The sequence below is a fragment of the Eurytemora carolleeae genome, unplaced genomic scaffold (assembly GCF_000591075.1).
Source record: "Eurytemora carolleeae unplaced genomic scaffold, Eaff_2.0 scaffold1956, whole genome shotgun sequence".
In the NCBI taxonomy this organism is placed as follows: domain Eukaryota; kingdom Metazoa; phylum Arthropoda; class Copepoda; order Calanoida; family Temoridae; genus Eurytemora; species Eurytemora carolleeae.
In genome coordinates, this window is record NW_019397844.1 from 2,640 (window position 1) to 28,358 (window position 25,719).

The 25,719-nt window shown below is 31.1% G+C and overlaps 2 protein-coding genes across 4 annotated transcripts; both read left to right on the plus strand.

The window, feature by feature from the left end:
• The first annotated feature begins 2,412 nt into the window (after positions 1-2,412).
• Positions 2,413-9,912, plus strand: LOC111716090 (muscle LIM protein Mlp84B). 3 transcript variants are annotated; one of them, XM_023491503.1, is made up of 11 exons: positions 2,413-2,494; positions 2,779-2,873; positions 3,500-3,585; positions 3,907-4,044; positions 4,382-4,453; positions 5,281-5,389; positions 7,784-7,895; positions 8,225-8,324; positions 8,863-8,931; positions 9,175-9,301; positions 9,579-9,912. In XM_023491503.1, exons 1-11 carry the CDS (start codon positions 2,419-2,421, stop codon positions 9,669-9,671), a joined length of 1,077 nt encoding a protein of 358 aa, XP_023347271.1. In that variant the 5' UTR covers positions 2,413-2,418; the 3' UTR covers positions 9,672-9,912. The 3 variants fall into 3 exon arrangements, with proteins under 3 accessions (XP_023347271.1, XP_023347273.1, XP_023347272.1); XM_023491505.1 differs by having other exon boundaries at positions 3,500-3,576; XM_023491504.1 differs by having other exon boundaries at positions 2,788-2,873.
• A 4,433-nt stretch (positions 9,913-14,345) lies between these two features.
• On the plus strand, positions 14,346-15,537 carry LOC111716089 (uncharacterized). Its single transcript, XM_023491502.1, has 2 exons — positions 14,346-14,444; positions 14,680-15,537. Exon 2 carries the CDS (start codon positions 14,681-14,683, stop codon positions 15,449-15,451), a length of 771 nt encoding a protein of 256 aa, XP_023347270.1. The 5' UTR covers positions 14,346-14,444; position 14,680; the 3' UTR covers positions 15,452-15,537.
• The last annotated feature ends 10,182 nt before the right edge of the window (positions 15,538-25,719 follow it).

Below are 25,719 nucleotides of genomic sequence, written 5' to 3' on the forward strand. Positions count from 1 at the left end.
TCAAAGTAGGAAATATATTTCAATGTTTTTCTACATCATTATCATTCCTAAGACAGAATTAATCAATAAATTATAAAGTAAATAAATAAAAAATGAATAACAAAAAATAAAAAAATTATGAAAGAAAAAAGTATTTATGAGGAAAGAAATGTAACAAATTATTGGTCAACGAGGGAGGGGTGGCTGCTCTCAGGTTCTTGGAATTTCTCCCAGGGTTTTGGAGTGCTCCCAGGATTCTAGAGTTTCTCCCAGGCTTTTGGAGTAAAATTTTAAAATTTATCCGACCTTTTATGAAAAGTCCTTTAAAAATAGAACTTTAAAACCAAAAATAGAAAAAAGGGCTCCCTTTTTTACTGTATCTGTTCAGATATTTCATTTGAGCTGATCTAATACATCTCAACATCTTTAAAAGTTATCTTGTTTCCAATTTTTTTCAATTTAATTAGTTATTGCCATTAAAAATGAGATTTTAATCAAAAGTCACCAAAATAAAAAGTGTTCTATGCCAAATTTAGAGCCTTATATAGCAAAAATCATCAAATTATTGAAATATCTGAGGCTGAGAAAAAAGCATAGTTTTCCACAGATATAAATTAAAGATTTTTTATGCCAAAATTGGACTTTTTTTCCAAAAAATTGGACTGAAATTTGCGATTTTTCCCCCTGCAAATAGCTGAACAAAGACAGTAAAAAAGGATAGCAGAGCATTTTTTTTCAATTTTCGGTTTAAAGTACCCTTCACATTTTACTCCAAAACCCAAGAGCAACTCCAAAACCCTGGGAGCAATTCCAAAACCCCTCTCTCGGTCAACCTGATTGTACTAGATTTTGTAGAGGGAGTTACGAAACATGAATGGTTGACCGACAATTCTGATGTTGAAGGAGGGGGGGGGGGGGGTGAGAATATAAAATATTTTTTAAAAAGCATTGTATAATTAGCAAAAATAACGAAAAGACTACAAAGTAAAACTAGAACAATAAAAACAATAAAAATGTAGAAAATCAAAAACCGAACAGTAGAAGTCAAGATTATGAAATAAGATTAGTAAAAACATTTTAAGAATAGAAAAGCTACGAATTCATAAAAAGAAGAAAATCACACAAAAGATACAAACTAGCTTTTTTATTCATTGCCTTGGTTCTACAAGTTACAGGAAAGTATTCCACGAGTACGACACGATTGTCAACAATTTTTCAAGAAGAATTTAAAATGCATGTATTTGTGAGTATAACCTAGCTTAGTGTCAACAAATTGAACATCTAAACTAAGCTTAACTTAAAGATTTAATTAATTAAGTTTAATTCAAATAGATTTTCCCAAATTTCATTTATTTAAAATTATATTTATTCGAAATCAAATTTGTTGATTTTTAAACATTCATCTAAAATAACATCGTTGCAGAGGGACAACTTCAGTGGGTTATATCAAAAATTGAATGTTTTAGCTTTAAAATATTAAAATATTTGTAAGCCTCATGTAACTATTTTCAATGATGTTGTAGACTATTTTAACCCTGGTCACGTACCTAGTCTTTCTGCTAGTACAGCAATTTAGGAATATTCAGGGACGTTTCAGAGACATTTTTCTACTTTACAACATATTTTGCTAAAAAAAATGTTTAGGAAAAACTTGGATTTATGTAAAACCCAAACGTTGAAAATCAAATTTCGAATAAAATAGAAAATATTTAGTGCTTCCCTAAGTTGAAAAATTCCTTTGGACGGATGCAGAATTAACCGACACACTACACAGTACCAACCAAGCTGTGCGTTCGATAATATAACTAATTGAAAAAAATAACTTATGATGGTGTCTCAAAAGATTTGGCAAAATAAGATTACTGCTTCAGGGAACCAAGAGTGAAGTTGTTTCTGAAGTCTCATCCTGGGCCGCCCTCCTCTGTATTTATGACACTTTTAACTGTACATTCTCAATTTGCGTCCCAGATTTTTGTCCTCAATGGTGTGTCTTCAATTTGCGTCCTCACTGTCCGCCGTGTGTTTTCATAGGTCTTTAAAATAGCTCCTCTTCACTAGAACGTTCTCATTCTTATGAATTCGCCACAAGGCAATGTGCAACAAGTTTATGTTAAAATATATATCTATCTATATAATAAAACAAGACATTCGTATATATATATATATGTTGCGTATAGCCGGCCAAACGGCTGGACCGATTGGGCTGAATTTTTTTTGTGGACACTCATGGGTGGCCGAGGGTGTCATAGGTTAAAAAATGCGAAATTTTTAAAAAGTTTTATTTATTTCAAAATATTTTTTTTATTTTTTTTCAACTGTTTCTTTTCCACGGGCAACGCCGGGCCCTTCAGCTAGTATTTAATAAAATTCGAAATTTTTTTTTAACTGATGGTTGTTGTTATCATGGTTTAAAAACTAAATACATTTAGAACTTCTGAAATGAGTGAAGTTTTGTGTAAGTATTGCAGGCAAGCTTGTTGGCTAACCGATTCACGTTGTGATAAATCTTACTCAGGTAAATATAGTTTTAATTTATTTATTTATTAAATATACAAAAAACAAATGAAAAGCAATTTAATGAAAATAAGATTTATATCTATATAATAAAACAAATAATAATAATAATAAATATGTTGTCTATAGCCGGCCAAACGGCTGGACCAAATGGACTGAAATTTTTTGTGGACACTCATGAGTGTTATAGACTTAAAAATTCTAATTTTTTTTCAAAATATAATTCTTTTTAATTTTATTTTTCAACATTTTTAAAAATTTTTTTATGACATCCATTTATAACAGGTTTTTTAGAAATCAAAGTTGGAAAAGAAGGTGAAAACAATGATGCGTTTTTCTATCGTCTACTGTTGCTTGACGATATGAACCAAAAAACAAAGGTCAAGATTATAAAGTACCAGAATATGTATCAACTAGTAAATTTTTTGATTTGAGGATGCCTTTCTTTTCAAATTCTTACGTATTTTTTACTTTGAAATTACTAAAATAAAAATTATTTTCAAAAACTTTGTGTCATACTCAATTTTCTTGTAAATTTCATGCTCCATGCAGATCTGATAAATGTTTCTTTTTAATGAATTGAATAAAAACTCATCAAAAGGTAGAAATCAGTTTTTTTGAGAGGTTAAATATGTTTTTAAGAATTAAAGTGAACTAAATAAAATTGCTGATAGGAAATTATTTTTATATATTTTTATTTGTTGTGGTATTTTTATTTCTACTTTTAAATACAATTAAAAAATATTGAATTATATTACCATATAGAGGACGTGAGTCAGACTCTAATAAAAACGCATAAAGTACTTCCATTATATATATATTTCTTATAACTTATTACTAGAGGGTTCAGAACATGAGTCTATATCAATATCACACGTGTTAGACTGTCCGTCAGTACAATGCCCCGTATCCGTTCTATCTCATTCCGTTGAATCTTGTGGAACTTGTTTAAGGCAGCCCGGCATCGTCTTCCTCAACCAATTGATTAAATTGTTTAATTGTTTAGGAAGAAAGAGAAGACAGATCTCATATGTCTTCTTTTAAAGATGAAGAACGTAATGACAGAAAAAAATTTGTTTTCAGGAAAGAAAGGTTGACATTTTTTACCTATTTCTAAATAACCTAAAATTAAATTTTTTTCTCTAATTTGTATCACAAATTTGGTGTAGAACAAAGAATTGTAGAACAAATTACACAGTTAAAAGGCGATATTTTTCAATCTTGACTAAACAAACCCTAACATTTGGAGAAAAAATTTGGCTATTTGATTATTGTGGTACTATTTTTTCTGTTGCTGTAGATTCCGTATAGTACCTATTAAACTCTTTAAAATATGCCTATTCTGATCCTCGTAGAAGTTTTATTTCACCCTCTTAGATAGGATCAAAAACGATTAACTTTGAGTTTATAAAGGCATGAATCTCCAAGTTCAATAGCGGAAACCAGTAGTACCTGCTACCGATGTAATGAACCAGTTTATCAGGCAGAGGCAAGAATGACGATGGGAAAATTATTTCATGCAATTTGCTTTACATGCAGAGCATGTCACAGGTCAAGTTCTATACTAGTAAATCCAAAATTAGCTTTTTATTGATTTTTATGGTCTCAAGCTCTCCAGCAAAAATCAATGAGAATTTTGCCAATTACTTCTTATAAGTCAAAGCCAGCAATAAGTGCTTTTTTAGTGCTAAAATGTACATATAAAATACTACAGAAAAGCATAAGTGAGTAAGAGCGTTAAAATTAAAGCCCAAAGCTTTGCGACACTTCAAAGTCGACCCTGTCTTAAAAATTGATGAAACTTTTTATCAGAAGGCTGAATCTATGTGAATTATATGCGTTTGAAACCAAAAAGAATCCGTAAGATGATTTTAACTGATTAATTAAGGTTTCTTGATGCTATGAATGTAACGGATGGTCCTGATGGTGATGCTTATTGTTACAACTGTTACAAACACAAGTATAAATATTACTATTGTTAAAGCGATTATCGTGATCTCAAAAATTGTCATAACTTCATGGTATATTTTACGTGACATTTTATGCATAAATTTCTGAAATATTTTAGAAAAATAATTATGTCAAAAATTTAATTTGCATAATTTTGTGCCACTAATTACAGGAAATGATACACAGATTGACACTTGACAACTAATTTTCTTATTTGAAGCCACGGAATGTGTAAATATAAAAATTCTAAATATTTGAATTTAGTTAAGAGCATTAAAATAATTAGTTTTCTTTAGTACTTTGCCACTAAATGGGATTCAAAGGCATAGTTTTAGAAGAGAGTTATTCAAGAATTAATAACAAGAATTTTCTATTTGAATGTTTTTGAAAATACCAAATATCTTGGCTTTATTAAAAAAAACGGCTTGCACTGATCGGTCAAACATCTTGACGTTTCCTCCCTCATAAGTCAAAATTTTAACAAATCTTTAATTGGATAAGATATGTGGGTGATTTGAAAAAATCTAAAATATTGCAAAAAAATTTTCATTAAATTTCGGGTCTATAATTCACTAATTTGAAATACCCTTTAGTTTATAAGTTATCATTAGTTTTAAAAATTTCATTGTTTTAAAATTTTATAAAAATTTTAAAACAATAAGAAGATATAATAACTTGCACTTCTTTTTTTGGTTTTAATACTTATAACATTATATACATTAATTCTTTTAGAAATTTTTTACTATTCGCGAAAAAATGAGTATACGTTTTTTATATAATCTTTTGTTTATAGAAAAAAGTCCTTGTTAACAAAGTTTATTGCAAAATTCATTTTAGGTTTCTAACCGATGTAAACAGACCTCTAGGAGCTAGTAAAACTAATACTATAATGGCCCCTGAGGGAGATATTAACAGATGCCTCAGATGTTTTGGGAAAGTATTTCAGGTACCCATTAAAGATAATCATTTAACCTTATTTTTACCGGGTTGGGGGGGGGGGGTAAATTGCCCCCCCCTCCTATGGTTTTTTGCGATAACTCAACAAGTATTTGAGCTAGGAAGCTCAAATTTTCGGACTTTCTAAATAACACATGGCCATCAGGCGCGCAACTAGACTTTTAGTTTGGGGGGGGGGGGGCAAGAGGGAAATATTTTTGTCCCCCCCCCTAAACATTTTTACAATTTACATTTATATATATATATATATATGTATATATATATATATATTCATTATTCATCCATAAGTCAAATATGTCCAGTGTACTCAGCTGGTACTCAGACACTGACAAGAAATGCCTTTCACTAAAAAATCATATTGTACATGAAAAAATATTTTTTTAATATGTCACATCACACAATATTTGCGGTGAACATGTTGGATTAATCTAATAGTTGTACTACAGTATATTTAACGAGGATATAGTGTATAGAGTGATGATGTACGCTAATCCTTTACTAATTTTACAGGCTATAAACAACGAGGTTATAGTGTATATAGTGATGATGTACGCTAATCCTTTACTAATTTTATAGGCCATAAACTATACCGAGAGCGTACTGCATATTTGTTTATTATAAGTTTATTCTGGCCTAACCTATAGTATATCAATAATAGTAAACGAAGTAAACCGTTGTAAGTGTACAGTACAGCTAACTGAGCACACAGGTAGAGAACTATCATCCCCCTGAGTATATGGATTGAACTATAAGCTCAATAAACTAACATTCAATTATTATTTTTTCTTATTTTACAATCAGAGCTCTTAAATTTGCTCAGGTTCAGGATTCATGAATCGATAAATTGCAAAACAGGGTGGACTTCTTGTTTCTTGCCCCCCCTACAGGGGGGCAAGTCTTCTTAAGGGACGGGCATGCCCCTTAATAAGGCTGGGGGGGGCCTTGCCCGTCTTGCCCCCCCCCCTAGTTGCACGCCTGATGCCCATCACTTGGCTTTTATACCTAATGCGTGAGTCCTAAATACTGCTTAAATGCCTTATCTTACCTATACCAGACTAAATCTATATTTAGACCTAAGTCATTGGATTTCAATATTTTATAGCTATTTGAAAAGCCTATAACCAAAGCAAGCAGATTGTTGCAAAGAAATTTTGCACCTAATTTTGCAGAGACGCCTTTAAAGGGAATTTGCATATTTTCAGATTCTTGAATGCACATTTAGATTTGGAAAATTTTGCAAATGTTTTTGCACATTTGAATTCACTGGGTAGTGGCTTTTCAAAAATGTATAATTTGTTGCAATCTGCAAAATTTGAATTTTTGCGCATTTTTTTGTTTAATAACTAGATTTTGCAATAAATATTTGGATTTTTGCAAATTTGCCTTTTTTTTGGAAGATTTTTGAAGTAGAGAAGAAGGGCTTTTCTAAAACGTATCAATGTTATATATTTATATCACAATAAAAAAATAGAGAGAAGGTGGTAATTTAACCCCTCCTCACCCCCCCCCCTGATGGNCCCCCCCCCTCCGGGAACCAGACATGAAACCAGACGTCAGACGTCAGGATAAATAACGAAAAGAAATATGGTTTTGTAATGGTTTAAACAAGTCCAAGAAATTGTTAAAAACATAGTAAAAATCTAATATTTACTCAAACAAAATTAGAATCAATACAATAATAAACCTTCGATGGTATCAATTTATACTGCAAAAGAATTGTTTTTTCAAAAGAGAGGACATGGTTAATGTGACCTACAAGAATTTATTCTAAGATTTTTGATCTAAATTGTATTTTAACATATTCATATTAACATTTTTTAACTTATCACCATAAAATATTTAAATTCGAGCATTACTCTGAACTAATTCTAATTAATGATATTCTCACTAAAATTCGAACAAAAGAATACTAATGCAAATTTAAAAGATGGAACAAAAAAGATTATAAAAGGCATGAAAATAAATAAAGTGTATCCAATTGGATTCGGCTTTAAGTTAACTATCAATATCTATTTGTCAATTAGATTAACACTAGATACATCATGCATGTATCTAAAATATTAAAATCTCTTTTGCAATCTTATTTGCTGATTCGTGCCTTTAAAAACATATAAATTCTTATTTTGCTCTTCAAGTTGTACATTGAGTGTACATTTACAACTAGGATTCAGAATATTTTATGTACAAAGCGGTTTATAAAAATTCTAATTCTATTTTTTTCTTTTTGTGACTTAAAGAGCTTGCATACAAATAAAGAACTTAATTTTCAGTTAGAAAAAATAACACTGTCCGGCCTCCCTCATGACACAAAGGTTTTTATGGTAACACCGATGTAAATCAAACATTAAGGGTAACTTGAAATTAGGTCTGCTGTCCCTTTTAGGCTGAACGAAGAATGTCTTCACATGGTGTATACCATAAGGCTTGTTTCCGGTGTGCCGAGGTGGAGTGTGGTCGATTTCTTGATTCTGTTTCATATTGTGATTCCGACACAGGCAATATTAAATAAAATTTTTGTTTTAAAACACGCAGAAAAAAATCACAGACTTTGAAAAACTTAGTTTGTTTGTATTTGATAAAAGTATTTTTTTCTGCATGGAATAATGTTAGATTTACAATAGGATATCATTTTTGTTGTTGCAGAATCATTATTCTTTATTCGCACAACATCACTAATCGAAAATTTAACGATACGTTAATATCAAACGTGTTTCATTATTTTTATTAAACATTATGTCAATTGACCATAATTATAATACGCAACTTTTCCCCTCTTACATAAATATTACTCATTTTTTATATTATCATAAACTAGTTTATCCAGGCAAGATCTTCTGTCCAACTTGTTACAACAAGGTTCATGGAACCAAAGGATCCGGTCCAACTTTAATATCAAACCAAGGAGAACAAGGGGAAAAATCAAGGTAAAATAGAACTTATAGTGGGCATTGCGTTTTTATACCCATTTTATCGTTGGGGAAAATATTAAAATTATGAATTTTAAAAAGGGGTTCCTGTTTTCTTTTATACATTTTATTTGTTTGTTTGTGCGTGATTGAAAATGGAATTAGATTGCTTTAAAGCTAGATCTGTAATGTAGAACGTCCTTTTTATGATTTCTGGAAGAAAATAAGTACTCCCACGACCAGATGAATTATGAAATCGAGAAAAAATGATGAAAGGAATTGAGTCTTTGCCACAAACTCTTATTTTCTCTCTGCAACCCAATGTCGCGGACCTTAGATTAGAAATTTTGAATTTGTGGCAAAGACTCAATTCCTTTCCCTCTAAAATTAAGACATGTGTCCATCTCTTTGCCAAATTGTGTACTAAATATATACGGTTCTGGGGGGGGGGGAAGGGCAGCAGTCCATCACCCCACCCTTTGTTTTTTTACGAATAAAATATAAAATTTGTTAATATGTTAGGAACTATTTATTTCTATTCATCTTTTTCTGTTAGGAATGATTCTATTGGGCCTCGAGAAACATCTTCAGTTTTGGAAACAGAAAGTGTTTCACTGTCACCAAAGTAAGACAAATTAAACTAAATAGTGCTGCTAACTTTTCAACAGAAAAAAAACAAAAAGAAATACTGTTAATTTTAAGCAAAACAATTTAAATATACAGAACAAACAACAAAGTACCTTTTACAAAAAGTTTAAATAATCAATTTTCATCTATAAAAGAGTCGCTTAGCAAAAACTACGTTTTAAAAAAATGTCACTCACAAATTAAGTTTAAAAATTAATGTTATTTTTCTTCATATATTTAGATGTCCCAAGTGTTATCGAGCAGTGTATGCTCCAGAGCGTGTATTTGTTGGAAGAAAAGTTTGGCATAAAACTTGCCTAATCTGCCAAACTTGTTCAAGAACTCTAAACTCTCAGCTAATAAATGAGGTTTGTCCACTGATAAAATTATATTATTTTATAGATATTTGTTTGTGCAAAGGAGTGGTCACTATGTTTATTTTATAAATACTGAAAAGTATTATTTGCACTTTTTTGTCTTCAGCTATAAAATCTTAAGATAAATATGCATGTATTTGGAATTACTTTGCTGCTTTTTCCCTAAATAATAAAAATATATAAACATGTGCAATTGTGCACAATACATTAAAATTGTTGAATTATTTTGGATAATTACATTCTATGTTATGTTATTTTTGTTGTCTAGGTCGCTGATGGAGAGTTGGTTTACTGTCCTAAATGCTACAGGAACAACAAAGGCGTAGTTACAACTCAACATAATTTCGAGAAATCAACCTAAACGAATTTTACTGAACTGTAGAAAGATGATTTGTGCCTCAGTTCTAAAGCTATACTATTTTGGTTTTTTTTTTCATCACATATAAACAAAAACAGATACCAAAAACGCGTCGGAATTCTGTGCGTATAAAGTCGTTTTAAGAAGATCCAGCTTTTATTTATGTAACCAGTGGCCGAATTTAAAGAATTTAAGCGGCGGCTTAAATTTAAGCCGCGGCTCAAATATGGTTGGTTCCACTTAAAATTGTATTCAATGTTTCAAGATTTAAAGCCGGCGCTCAATTGAAACCGGTTTTTAGCGGATTTAAGACGCGGCTCAAATTCATTTAATTCGAACACTGAAAGCACTAAAGGTCCATTTCCGTGACAAAATATTTTTCATGTTTAATTTTTCTGTTTATTACATTTGCTTTAATATTTTTATTTTATTTGATGTTATTATCTGATTTTGATTATCATATCTTCAAATTCATAAGATTGATTGAAGTTTCCGTTTTAACGTTACAGATTGCGTGAACTAATTTGTCTAAGTTTACAATCAATATGTACATTTATCTATATATATATACCTTGCTTGTCAGATTGTCTGTTTGTTTGTTTGTGTCCAATAAACGTCAGAACATCTGAACCGATCGGGCCCAAAGGAATTGAGTTTTTGCCACAAATGCCAATTTTATAATACCTAAATCTCATATTTTAAGCTTACATTGTTTCATAAAACAGAATTCATCTACGGTCTACGACATTTGGTTTTAAAGAAATTGGGATTTAAAAATCCGAGTTTGTGGCAAAAACTCAATTCCTTTTGTATCGAACTTCACATGCCCCCGGGGAAGCGTTATAGATGATCAAAATTTCAAAAATTGTCCTCCAACAAAATTAGATTTGCATTAAATTTAAAAAATCCACGAATTTTTTTGTAAAATCGGCTAACTTTATTTTGTTTTTTGTTTTACAATGATGTAGAAAAGGAAAATGTTCACAATTATAATAGAAGATGTTCACAATTATAATAGAAGATGGCCGCAAATATAATTATAATAGAAGATGGCCGCAAATATAATTATAATAGAAGATGGCCACAAATATAATTATAATAGAAGATGGCTGCAAATATAATTATAATAGAAGAATTATAATAGAAGATGGCCGCAAATATAATTATAATAGAAGATGGCCGCAAATATAATTATAATAGAAGATGGCCACAAATATAATTATAATAGAAGATGGCTGCAAATATAATTATAATAGAAGATGGCCGCAAATATAATTATAATTATAATAGAAGATGGCCGCAAATATAATTATAATAGAAGATGGCCGCAAAGCGCCCTAAAAGTCTAGTATTGTACCTTCTAGTGATTTACAATTAACTGAAAAGAATAAAAGTTCTCAGCACAAAATTCTAATTTTAATTTTTCTTGTATCAACATTTTGTTCCTTTCAACAGCAATCTTCAGACCATGTACAAGGATAAATAAATATTTATTTTTAATTTAAATGATATTAAAATGGAACGCTAGGCAGCAGATAATTATTTGGTTATTATTCTCATTTGCTCAACAGTTTTTATTATATCGAATTTAAACTCTAATCATGTTACAAAGATTACTGTATATGCCACAAAAATACTAAATTACTGTTCACTGAATTTAAAAACAAAATTATTAGAGTAAAGTACCTAACTCTGATGACGAAAGTATCATATGTTCAAGACAGGATGCCAAAAATACTTTAAAAAATAATATTTCGAACTTAAAGAAAATATAAAAAGCGACACAGAATAAATCTTGCAATAGTAAAACTCATTCAATTAAATTAAGTATTACACTTTTCATTTAGAAAATTTCCAATGTCATGGATGAGAAATTTAACCTTGTTGGTTTCTATAAATTAAGGTAGGTAGTGCACGCTCTAGAATTCTACCAATTAACACATTTCACGCTTTTTGCATAATCAATAAAACTTATAAATTTAACAAAAAAGATGTAATAATATTTACACATTTATTGTTTTCAAATTGAATTCGATAAAAAAAATGAATTTCTAGTCATTTAATAAGCAATTGGGGGTTACCTCCAATCTAAAAGATTACTCACCCTCCCAGACCCTCAACTCCAACCCCCTCCAACCATTCCTTAATCTATCAACATAGAGAGGGTATCATGATACCATTACAGGGTATAGATTTGTCAGAACAGAATTATCAAATTGCTCAACAAGTGATCAATCAAAGATAAGAATATAATCCTAATCTTCTCTTTCAAGAGGGCAGGGTAGTATCACGTTAGAAGGAGGAATTAAATATGAGGGTGAAATGGCACAATAAAAGGTGGTTAGAGGTACGTTTAAGTTATGTTCAAAGAGATTTTTGTTATTATGTTCATAACGATTATAATCTATGGCATACATATGAATATAACGTCAGGATCATAGAGATATCTTCTATTTTTTTTTATCCGCATTACATTACATAACAAAATGGCATGCTCGTTCACGTGATTTACTTTCTCCTCGTTTTCTTGCATCAGAACTGCCTATTTTTTAACGTCCTTGAAGTTTATTTTTTTTTAAATTAAGAAAAAAATCCCCATTGACCAAAGTGTGGATTTCAAACTATTTAAATTTTTGCTGAAGATTTTCTGCATTGTTGAACTTTTGGAATTTATCCTGGAAACTCTTTAAAGAGACCGCCCAGATCCATCTTTTAAATTCCCCGGCTAGAGCAAGTTTATAACCATGGAAATAAGTTAAAGGTTCTTATCTAGGTAAAACTTAAGTTAAGGAGAGAAAGCTTAGTTAACCAAGAGTGCAGTATCATAAAGAAAAAAATTAGGTATTCATTTAATACCAATGAGATGTAGAATAAAGTAAGAACAAATGAATGATGCATCCTAACATTTTTCTCTATAATACTGCATAGATATGGGTTCGAGAGCAGTTTATGGAGTAGGGTATTTTCTAAACTCTAAATACAAAAGAGACCCTATTAATGTTGATTGATTTAATGATAAAATTACTACATACTCTCTTATATTAAACTTAAAATTTTGTGGGTTTTTTGGTGAAATTGAAAAATTTCTAAAAAGATTGAAAAACGATTTTTTTCCAGGCAACATTGTTCATGTTTAAGCGTCCATAACTCCCCACTTGGGTCATATGAGTTTCAACAAAAAATGTTGGCCTACTCGGCTCATCCTTTTTTGCCGTTCTATTGGGCACATACAGAGAGACAGAAAACCGAAATGTTTATATAGATTAACATATTTCTTCTCTAAAGATCTATAAATAATCAAATATTGACTATTGACGAACATACAAACGAACACTAAGAAAAGCATTAAATTAGCACGTATGCAACATTGCAACATTCCTTTGTCACATTTCATCATTTCTTATCATTCTGCAGGATGATGTGTTAGCTTAGCATAAAGGAAGGTGTTTCTAACAAAAACTTGTCTGTATGTTTGGAATACGAGGGGAGGGGTGGGGGGGTTAGAGAGCCATTAAATAGATATTATCAATTTTTGGGATTAACTAAATCTATTTTACGGTGTAAAGATGTTCCTAAGAACAAATAAAATAATCAAAACTTTTAGTGTGAATTCCTTTCTCAGTTTTTTAGTTGAAAAAGGCACAATACTTGTTGAGTACATTGACCTTATCTAAATTCCCATCTGTCATGTGAAAAATTTTGTCCAGGTTTTGATCTTCTTCCATCTTGAATTCAAGGTTTGGGGATACTTCACGCTAGACTAACTACAGTAAAACATGCCTGGCCTCAATCAAATGGATCAAAACCATAGATAAATAAATAAACATAGATAGCTTATGTACGCAAAATCACCAAGAATTGTAAAGTCCGCGAACTCATACTTCTAGAGGTCAAAGTGTACTTCAATGATAAGCGGGGTGTTTTGGTATTTTAATGGATTTCATAATAGAGTGTAAAATAACTCCGGGAATGGAATTATTTGAAAAACAATATTTCACTGAGCAATATATCATTTTGACGAGAACTGAAGAAGGACATGAGAAGGACTAAACTAACTTAAATTTCTCTCTACAGAACTCATGTACACCACAAATACTCAATGCCATAAGAACAGCCAATGTTTGAACAACCGACCTAGTTGTTCTTGGAGTTAATTAGGTAAAGAAGTTTTTAAAGAAAGAATTAAAACCAGAAATAAATAATCGTAGTTTCAAGCTCAGTCTCCGATCACGATTGCGTATGATGCGTATTGTGTAGTGATGTACGTCTGAAACCGCGTCCAACACCCATTTTTAATCATAAAATCACATACCCTGAAAAATGTTTCTATTCTTAATACACGACTCTAAAACCTTTTTTGTTACATTTGTCACATTAATTTGTGGCAACCTGAGTACCTAGTTTGGCTGCCAACTTTACGTTAAAGATTTGGCAAGCTATAAATACTACCTCAACTTCATCAGTTATGTAAATGGTTGTACAGACAAATTTTTTGTTTAAATTTTGACCCTTTTCCTTGATTTATTAATTTTTTTATATGAATTTTCATCATCTTTCCCGTTTAAACCAGAATTGCTTTCCAAGGCGGATGTATGCTGTGTAGTATCAGTCCGTCCTAGACTGAATTCTCCTTGTACAGGCCCGACTTAAACCAACGGAATCAAGTGTCTCAACCATCTGCAGTTTTAAAACAGAAATATTCGTTGCGTAGATCTCAGTACGGTTAAAATGGTTGAGTGGGAAACAGTTCGGATAGAATTTAAATTCGGAACTTAGGAAAATCCATCATATTAAATAATTTATTACTTACATGAATAAATAACAATTGCTTATTAATAAAATATATTTATTAAAAAAAGTATTATATGTGCATTTAATTAAAATTTCAGTCTTTTTGATTGTTTATTGTTAACAATTTTTCAATAATTTTTTGCTCTTGTCATAGTCAAAATTTATCAAAAGATTTATCCCAGTGCTTAAGATTTATTTTTTATTTTTGGATTTTCTAAAGAATGCGAATGGCTGTGACTGGTTTCTGCGCCAGGTTTGCTGGCCGCCGAGGTCTATATTTGACCGGCGCCCTATCGCTGACTGGTTGCTTGTCTGTTTGTATACCGGCTATATATTGCTTAGTTCGTGATCAAGGATGGAGTCTTCTACGTAGCTGGATCAATCTCTGGTTAGCGGAGAATCATTGGGATGCAACTGTATCCCAGAGTATATGGAGTTGGCTGGATTGGATGGATGAGAATCAGACAGAAATTCTAGCAGGAATACTCTCTGCCTGTTGTATTCATTTATGTACAACCATCCTTCTCATCATTGGGGCAAAACGAAGTGATCTCAATCTTCTTATTCCATGGATGGTTACGGATATCATTCTAGTGGTCATCCTCATCCTCATTTTTATTAGTTTCACATTTATTTCCTTCTTTGTTGACATATTGGTTGCAATAGTGTTCCCTGTTATTGCAGGGTTACTTCTCGGAGTTTGGATCGTACTCTGGAGAAATACTTGGAGATTCTATCATCAGACGGGGATAGGAGAAAAATTACTTGAAACTGATTCATCTTTTTCATTATCTAATTCTAATATATCACCGAATGAACAAAAATGGACTAAAGATCATTCAAATTGTACTCAGGAGGGACAAAGTGATGCTAAAAAATGCCCCTTTGCAACAATTTTACCCGATATTTCTACAACGACCACCACAGAAAAGAAGTCTCAACGGACATTTCCCGTACCAGATGAAACAATAATACCAACTAACACTTTGTGAATCAGTTATGATCAAGTCATTTCGAGGTTAATTTTAATTTAAAAATGTTTTTTTTTCATGAAGAATATACCTGTGTGACAACTCTGCTTATTATTATTTTTCAATGATTGATTGTTTGAAAGGTTAGATTCTATCAGTACACTACCAAACCTGGAGAGGGGTTGGTTCAAGTGTCAAGTTATCACTGAACCTTTATATTTAAAGTCTTGTCAAGTAAAAAACCTGACAAAGGTTGAGGAGTAAAAACGTTTGTTTAAGACATATTTATATCTTCCTTGAACCAACAAAGGTGGTTTATGGGGGCCAGTCAAGAAAGGGATCTCTCCCCTAGAAAATTCACGGTTTTATCTTCTTTTAGCTTGAAACTTTTGAATCTAAGTGTTTCACAACATCTTTGTAATGCAGATTTTAAACGTGATGATAATTTAATGAAGAGGAAACCGGGCCAGAGCTGGGAACATTTGTGTTGGATAATCATAATTTCGGTCCTTTGATCACTATATTCACTCTGGGCACTTTTAATTTGAAGATCAATGCATTTTATTTAAATTATTCCTCCACTCTTGATCAAAGATTAAAATCAAGTATTGATCTCGATATCCACAATGCAAGAGTTCCCAGGTCAGGTTTTTTTGTGAAAATTTTCAGATATCCACTCAGAAAATTGTGTATTCTGTAAAATTAACATTTTTCATCGTCTATCTGTTTGGAAAATTTATTTATTTATTTATTCAAGTATTTTCTACTCCTCTGTGAAGCCAGCAGTTTGCGGTTTCATAACGATGGTATGCTTTTCAAGCAAACGTAAAGTAGCGCTATATTTTGTTCTAGAAATTATCAAAGAAATAGATTACTTGCAACACTTTTTTATTAACTCTTTTCTAAGTTTTCAATGGGAAAGGTTTACATCATCAGGATACTAAGAAATAAGATTAGAAAATCAAAGTTTCCAGGGAAAAAGTTTGTCGATAAGGTAGAAATGCATCTTATTTTTGTCTTGTTCCCACGTTTATATTATCAGAAAATAAATATGATGGATAGATTAAGCGCAATAAAATGATAAAATATTAAAACTTGTCACATGTCATTTCTCATTTTCTGAAAATTTGAAAATGACTTAACCCAAATTCTTAAAAAAGTTTTAATATCAATGAATCTTCACTTTAATGTTGTGCAGTTTAAACAGAGCAATAAATAAAATAATTTACAATAACATATTGAGTTTGATATTTAAGGTCAAAAAAAGGATATTTTATATGCTATATTCAAAAATCTAATAAACTATTTTCTATGCGTTATATTCGTGAGAGCTTGGCTTGCATTGAATTGAAATATGCACTTTCCTCGATATTACAATAATATAGATCTGTTTATCCGAAAGTTTATATTTTTTATTAGAACTAAAAGGTCAGTGAAAGGTCTCGTAGTATGTTGTACAGACAATTTGAAAAGATGCGAATGAATTAAAAAAGCATCTGGAAAAATTTCGGCACCATATGGTACAAAATTTACCTGCAATGTTAGCAATGAAATTTAATTCTGACATTACAACACAAAGTTGTAAACCCTGCAGAGGCCTTTGGATATGCGTAAAAAAAACTTTTCGAATGTATGAACAAAATCAGGATTTAAAAAAACATTATTATACCATACATATAGAAAATATGTTTTAATTTTGCTTTGTTTAAGGTTTTTAATAAAAAAAATGATTTGACATGAGCTTAAACAACCTCAGATATCTTCTCTATACCATTGCAATTGGGTAAAAAGTAATATATAGTAATATTTTCTTTAAGTTACTTCGATCGACATGATTTTTGTTTCATTAATGCCGTCACAACCAAGACTTGATTGAAATCCCTCCCTCCCTCCACCACCTCTCTTTTCTAAACACAAACCTTATACATTACTCCTTGTCTCCGTTATAATAAACTCTATACAGCGAACTCGTCAAGGATTCTACAGAATGATTTGAGAAACATTCGTTTAGGAATAAAAATGACGAGGTTAGGTGTTAACAGTTCAACACACGAGGGAAAAACACTTCACATTTATTAATTTTTTTAGAAACTAACCAGGGTTAGACTTATATTTAAAAAAAGAGTGAACATGTTAAAATTAGCCAGATTGATGCGTGTGTTTTAGAACGTGATTCCCATAACTGTTACTGTGGCTTTAATGCAAAAACCGCACAAATATTTGGTTAGCAACCTGCAGATATCATCACTGTAAATACATATGGCTGCCAGTTCAGATATGACGTTGCCAATTAATGTTTAAATAGTATTGTATTGAAAAAATGGAACATTATGTAAATATAAAAAGAAGAAATATTTTTATAAATATACTTGTAATTAAGGAAATTTTAACGAACAGTTTAGTTATTTGGGTAATTTGAGAGTAAACTAAATAGCCGATTTTTCGTTCAGAATTCCAACGCATTGTTTGGTGTTTTAAGTCATGGTCATGATTTTAAAAAAAATTCAAATATTAAATTTTGGATTTTAAAATTTTTTCAAATATTAAATTTAAATGTTGTATCTAATAGTTAATAGTATGGGTCTGTCCTATAGTGAACGATTTTTGGACCCCCCCAGGCCCCCCCCCCCTATCAATTTNGTAGTTTAGACCCATTGACGCAGTCTAATTTGATTCATAGATTCAAACCCTCAAGCCGTTTAGTGTTAAACTACAAATTACAAAAAATGAATCCCTGCGCTGCGCTGCGGCCACGGGTTAGGTTAAGTTGATACACTTTCTGTGAGATTTATGTACAAAATTGATAGGAGGGGGGGGGGCTGGGGGGGTCCAAAAATCGTTCTCTAGGAATATACCAATAGTATTTAATGTTATTTAAAAATTGTCTTTTCAGACTATTTCCAAAGACCAACATACAACTTATTTTAAACATTTGACGGATTAATACGTTTTGCCTAATTCCCCAGAAATCCCCGAGTTTGACGGAGAGAAAGGTTGTCTTTGAATAAACTTGCTGAATCACGGTAGAACACGAAAAACGTTAATTTCTTGCCAATTCCAAAATCAAAAGTTTTTATATTTTATTATAAAATGGCAGACACATGATAAATATTAATAATTTGAGATTTTATTAGGTTGTTTTGTTGTTACTGAAAAAAAAACGTTTAAATAGTGTCTATGCAAAGGTCATGTACCTTTGCGCTGGAATTCTGAACGGTAAATCGGCTATTTCTGTAGCCATAGATATCTTTGAAAAGTAAGACTAATACCAATGAATAGCTACTAGGCTATTTATTTTATCATGAAATTATCCAAATTAGTGAACGTAAGTTAAACTTCTTTGCTCAGGCATATATATATATTTATGTTTGTTATAACAGACCAAACGGCGGAACCAAATTAGTTGAAACTTTTTGAGGGAAGCTATGGGTATTGGGTACGGTAACCGCCAAAAAAGTTCTAAGAAAAGAAGTTTCCGGAAAAAGTCCTAATATTTCACACTGAAAATGTCATGTGGAAAAAAGTCCTTTTATAAAAAAGTCTCCGGATATAAAGTCCTATCAATTTTCTAGGACTTTTTTTCTGCCTCCGGTATTCAAAAACATCCCTGGAATAAAGTCCTATTATACTAGATAACGATGGGAAAAAAGTCTCAGGAATCCAAAACACAGGACTTTATTTCCAGCGACATTTTTTCCAAGGACTTGAGAAAATTCGGACGTTTTTTCCAAAGTTTTTATTTCCAGGTTTTTTCCAGAAACTTTTTTTTTACATAGATTCATTGGGTGCCCATGGGGTTATAAAAACTATTTTTAATTTCATGGGCAACGCCGGGAATTTCATTCATTCTTAGATACATAGGGTTCAAAATTATAGCAAGTTTAAATGAAAGGACTACATGTTTATATATATATGTAATAAAGCTCTTCGCTTATATATAAATTCGCTTATTCGCATATATGTATATTTGTAGATTTCAAATATATATGGTATCTATAGCTGACCAAACGGTTTGGGAGGAGAGACGTCATGAGCCCCCTACCCCCCCCCCCTGTACAGCTGGTCGGGGATGAGAGATGTCAGGAGCTCCCCCCTCCCCTCCTGCACAGCTGGTCGGGAAGGAGAGATGTCATGAGCCCCCTACCCCCTGTACAGCTGGTCGGGGAGGAGAGATGTCAGGAGTTCCCCCCTCCCCCCTGTACAGCTGATACGGGAAGTGTAATTGGGTAAGATAAAGAGTCGTGTGTAGAGGTTAGAAAGGGTAAATTCGTTTGAATATAGAGTAATATACAAACTTCATATAGAGACTCACAAACTTGTCTTCAATGTACAATTGAAATGCAATTCTGATAAAACATGCAGTGTATATAACCCATCCATAGATCATACATATTAAAGGTTAAAAAAAGAATACTTTTTTGTGCAAAATAAAGTATCTATAAAATGTCACCCTCTATAAACCTTTTCATCCAAATTTGTTACCATACATAGACCCGGGCCTCCCCCTTCGTACTCTAATATGGACAAGCTTGCTAAACGTTGTCTCCTTTGATTTAATGCTATTTGTGTGCGTACATAATGTTTTTAAGTAGTCACTCACATGTTCAATAGTTCATAGTTAAGAATGGTAGGAAGAAAAGAATTATAACACAATTGCAAGTGTGCTCAATTCTCTAGAACCATAACAATGGATCTGCCACGAGCAGAATATCTATAAAAGAATTAGTTTTTATAGATAAAGAATGTTCTTGATAATTGTACAATGTACATTCCCGGCAGTGCCAGTAAATATGTAGGTTTGCCAGGCAACAGTATAGGTAAACAATTACGTTAGTAAATTGAGAAGAATAAATTATTGACAGTCATAGTAAATAGAGGAACAGAGATATAACTAGAAACGGATCAAACATAGTAAATAGAGTAACAGAGATATAACTAGAAACGGATCAAACATAGTAAATAGAGGAACAGAGATATAACTAGAAACGGATCAAACATAGTAAATAGAGGAACAGAGATATAACTAGAAACGGATCAAACATAGTAAATAGAGGAACAGAGATATAACTAGAAACGGATCAAACATAGTAAATAGAGGAACAGAGATATAACTAGAAACGGATCAAACAAATTTGCAACATTTTTAACAAAACTAAAACAAACTCAATTTTTCGTTAATTTCAATATTTCAGTTTCTGAAAAAAGGAAATATGGATTTTAAGCGTTTGTTTATCGAAGCTCTCTTCAGTTTCTTTTAAATTGATAAAGAGTATTTGAAATATTTTATTTTGCAAGCCGATTTACTAGAAAGGGACAAGAGAATTATAACCTATCAGATAAACGAGAAATGACTTACTGGCAAGATTATAGTAAAATTTGTATTAAAAAATACGTGCTTATTTGTAAATTAGTTTTGTCTCATAATATGAAAGAGTCACTTAGCATTTTGTAAACCGCAATAAAGTTGTAGGTGTATTTTTTTCTATGAAAATACCACTGTTTTGAACAAGTGCACTTCTGTTTAACAATAAAATAAAAATGGTTAAAATTTGTTTAAATTCTTAAGTTTTCAACAAGAATCAATATGTTTGAAGATTAAATAAATGCAAAAATATTATTACAACTGCAGCAGTATGCTAAAAAGGGATGGGCATAACTTTGGGAATGATTTTCAAATTATTTTTTGCTTATCACCTGAAATAACTCACGCATACATTACTTGGAATTGCATTATGTTTAGATTTATTATCTGACACAAATTCTTAATATTAGAATAAAGCACAAAGAAAAACATAAACATTAATATTTAATTAAAAGAAGTGACAAAACTCGACCAGGGTCTTATAGGTCAATTTACTTAGCTAAAGTAGTAAGATTTTGATTACTACAAAGGAATTGAGTTTCTGCCACAAACTCTGATTTTCTAATCCCTATATCTTTGAAACTTGATGTTGTAGACCTGTGATATTTCAAAATATAATTTCTGTTAGATTAAAAAGTATGAGTTTGAAATATAAAAGGTTTACATCGTCAAGTTGCAAAGATAAAGATTAGAAATTTTGAGCTTGTGGCAAAAACTCAATTCCTCTTAATGTTTGTGAACTTAGGTATTCAGGTAATTAGGTATTCGGGTATCATGCAATTTTTTTTAATAAAATAACACACTGTTGAATTTAAGATATATGTAAATAGAACTTAAATTACAATGAAGAACTTAAAAAATTTCAAATATCATTAATTCATCTAAATATCACCATTTTCACTAAGTTATTAAGAAACATATTGGAAATTAGAATAAAATTCAGACGTATTCTTAAATCTGTTTAAATTTAACTTTTTTTTCAATTCATTTCAAATTTTTTTATAGGATATCTTTAATCAGTTGTTACGAGAAGAATTTGATTAATTTCCCACACTTGTTACAATCGTTTGTTTATTCGAAATATAGTTTTTCATTTATGATAAAAAATCAAATTATGTCGGTGCTAATCGAATCAATAAGATTATTTGTTTATAAACCAATAAAAGAATTAACCCAAATAAAAAAAAAATTATACAAAACTGCCCAAAATTACCTTATTTTTTTAAATATCAACTGTCTACGACATCGTTTGAGGCAATTAAGTCCTTTCTTTCTAATATTTGATTACTTTTAAAGAAACAAGAGTCTCGAAAACTCTGATTTTCTAATTCCTATATCTTTGCAACCCAATTTCGTTTACCTTAAAAATTTCAAACTATGAATTCTGTTAGATCAAATGATCTAAGTTTAGATATCAAAGGTTTAAACATCCAGAGGCCGAATTTAAAGAATTTGAGCAGCGGTTTAAATTGAAGCCGCGGCTTAATTATGGTTGGTTTCACTTAAAATTGTATCAAATGTTTCAAGATTTAAGCCGGCGCTCAATTTAAACCTGGTTTTGGCGGATTTAAGCCGCGGCTGAAATTCTTTAAATTCGGCCTCAGGACGCATAGATAAAGGGATTAGAAAATTTGATTTTCTGGCAAAAACCTAGCTCCTTCCTTTCCAAGTTTTATTTGCTTATATTCTTATTATTTTAAACAATTTAGAAATTGGCAACAGTGGATTTAAATCTAACCGTATACAACATTAAAAACCAAAAAACTGTGGCATAGGAAGACGACGTACAGTCGAAATTTAAGATTTAAATAGTCCAACAAGTTTTGAAATAATTCTTGTGAACTGATATCATGATGTCATAGACCTTTATATATTTCAAACAATAGATTCTGTTAGATCAAATAGTCTAAGTTTGGAATATCAAGGGTTTACACCATCAGTTTGCAAAAATATAAGAGTTTGTGACATGTGTACAACATTTTTTTCTTTTTGTTGTTTTACTTCTATTAAACTTTACATAAATGTAATGAACTCTTTTACAGCCTGTATGAGCTAAGAAGTGTAGAATGCAATTCATGACCTATCTACAATCGCTCAGTGAACCCATATACACCTTCACTTCCTTGTTGATGCATGCATTTCGTACTGATGATGGCAAGCTCTGAACTTTACAAATAAAACTTTACTTTAGAACCAATATTTCATTTTGCATTGTTCTGAAAGGGAGTGTTTATGCATTTTAAAAGTGGGGTAGGCTTGTCAGTGTAAAGGAGCCTAGGATGTTATGGCTCAAATAATAATATAACTATAACTTGTCCTGTACCCCCTATCAAAATGCCTAATCACGCTTAAAAAAATGTTGCTTAGACATTTGAAATAAAAATTCTTGTTTTCTTTATCAATGTGCACACTTCGTGTTTGTTGAGAACAAATAGATAGTCTTCGGTGAAGAGCTAAGGTTTACAGGTCCAGAGTTGAACGAAACGAGAAAAAAATGAAAAATAACGATTTTATATTTTTTTCGACGGAGAAAAAAGATAGTTGCGAGTCTTGCAGATTTAATTAAAAAACGTGTTTTACATGTCAAACAGAGAAATGGGCCTGGGTTTAACAAATGAATTGAGAAGAAGGTGTTTGGATGAAGCCTTTAACTAATAAAGACACTAAAAGCTTCCTTTCAAGTCAAATTTAGATTATTGTATTCGATGTTATCATAAAAACAGTTTTAAAGTGTCCTGATAGCTATATATATATATATACATATATATATATATATATATATATATGGATGGGTTTTGATTAGTTTCTGCGTAAATAAATTTCGTTTTCTTTCCTGGTTATTGATCATTTGTGCACACCCTCCCATACATGACACATACACAAATTTTCAACAACAAAAAACCTAAACTTGTAAGTTTAGACAAAGATAAAAGTATTTTATCTAAATCTATAAATGTAGGCAAAATACTTTGATGATTTGGGAAATAATAGTTTTACAGACGGAATAAAAATCAAAGAGAATACTTTCAAAGAGGAAAAAAATTTGAAGTTCATCAGATATGAAATCTTCAATTTAGGTATCCCAAGAAATTTGTACAAACAGCTTACTTTCTAAAGTTTAACATAAATGTTCAAGGTTAGCATAAGAACATAATAAGCTCCAGGCGATATCTTGTATTGTTATGACATATTGTGTGGTCTGATTTATATAGATATCTGTTTATTTCGTGATTTCAGTGTAAAGGGCGGAGTCTCTGCTTTAGAAAAAATCTCAGGGAACAATTTTAGACAAAAAAATCATCGGTTTTTTAAGATTTAGAATTAATTTGGTAATACCAATCAAATACCAATGAACACCTAATATGCAATAGTTGTAAGCGAAATTAAAAAATATGTTCAAAAGATATTTTGAGAGACAGGGGGGGGGGTAATAGCTTCAAAAGTTGGATTTTCATCTTGTTAATTTGAGAATAATTGCACAGCACGTTAAATTGCAATTAATATTAAACAGTTGCAGTCAAACTCATTTGAAATCAGCAAAGATTGCAATCAAACCAATTGCAACCAAAAAGTTGCAATACAAAAACTTTCATAAAATGAGTGGTTGACGGTGGTATACAGGGAAATAAAACGAATCCTGAGCCAAATAATCCTTTCCTGAGCTTTTTGCGCCGAGGAGAATAAAAAAGCAATATGTTTGTGAATTTATATTGGGAAGTTTGTTTGTAAATATGTTTACTCATCTGAGTATAATCTAATCAGAGCTGAAATGGAGTTCAAGGATCAAATATTATTCTATTCACAATATGATTATGCTGACCATGAAATTGTATTCATACAAATCTATAAGATCTAAAGTATCTGGAGTAGAATACTGAATAGTGGATGAAGTGACATATCACGTTATATTTATAATTAATTTATAATGAAGTGATTAAAAGTTGATATGGTATATTACGAGAATTGAACTATCTTTTATTCAGATCCATTCGATAAAGTTTTAACGTCTTGTCCTGTCTTGTCCCGCGTTTGCAAAAAATATTATCTTGACAAGTTTTTCAACTGAAAATCTTACAAAAACGCTGAATTCAATGTTAACTTGACTACTTTTATTTAATGTATTATAGATTAGAAAGTTTTCGACTTAATAAATATCGGGAAGTATCATTTGCAATTTTGCTTTTATTCGTTCTTTAGTTTCGGAGTTTAAAGGGACTTTAAAGGAAAAATGAAAGGGGGAATGAGGTGAAACCTAAGTTTCTTAGGAGTTGATCGAGACCTGTGAGAGTTCTATCTGATGTTCCTGTGTCGAGAAATTGATATAAAACTGTGGCAAATTTATACAAAATCAGAATCAAAATCTGAAAACTATAACATCCCAGAGGAGCCTTAGTAACTTAGGTTTGCTCCTATTATTACTTGAATTTAATAATTTTTCATTTTTAATAGAATTAATTTATAATTATGATACACATGATTATTTAATGATTATTTATATGTCCGTATCACATGACCAGAACTCCCACCAATGGCAGTGCAGTATAATTGTCACGTGTCTCTGGGCTGTATCACGTGACCAGTATACTGCGCTGCCATTGGTGGGAGTTTTGGTCAAGTGATACAGACTTGAAAATATTTATATGTATTACTATGTATAATAATTATCAATTAAATCTATTAAAAATGAAACATTGTTAAACTCAAATAATAATAGGAGCAAACCTAAGTTACTTAGGCTCCTCTGGGATATTATAGTTTTCAAATTGGTTGCGTATTTGCTGAATATGACCTGTTTAAACCTACAATTGTTATACAAAATTTGGTATGTACCAATTTTTTATGAATTTGACACAGTTGATTATCCATTTCTTGTAAGGGTTTCAATCAACTCCTAAGTAACTTAGGTTTCAGCCTATACCCCCTTTCA

Excerpts from the sequence above, each read along its gene's own strand:
- LOC111716090 (XM_023491503.1), top strand. The coding sequence starts at position 2,419 with ATGAGTGAAGTTTTGTGTAAGTATTGCAGGCAAGCTTGTTGGCTAACC. Across the intron at positions 4,045-4,381 it reads ACATGCAGAGCATGTCACAG|GTTTCTTGATGCTATGAATG; the intron begins GTCAAGTTCTAT and ends TGATTAATTAAG. Across the intron at positions 7,896-8,224 it reads ATATTGTGATTCCGACACAG|GCAAGATCTTCTGTCCAACT; the intron begins GCAATATTAAAT and ends TAGTTTATCCAG.
- LOC111716089 (XM_023491502.1), top strand. The coding sequence starts at position 14,681 with ATGCGAATGGCTGTGACTGGTTTCTGCGCCAGGTTTGCTGGCCGCCGA.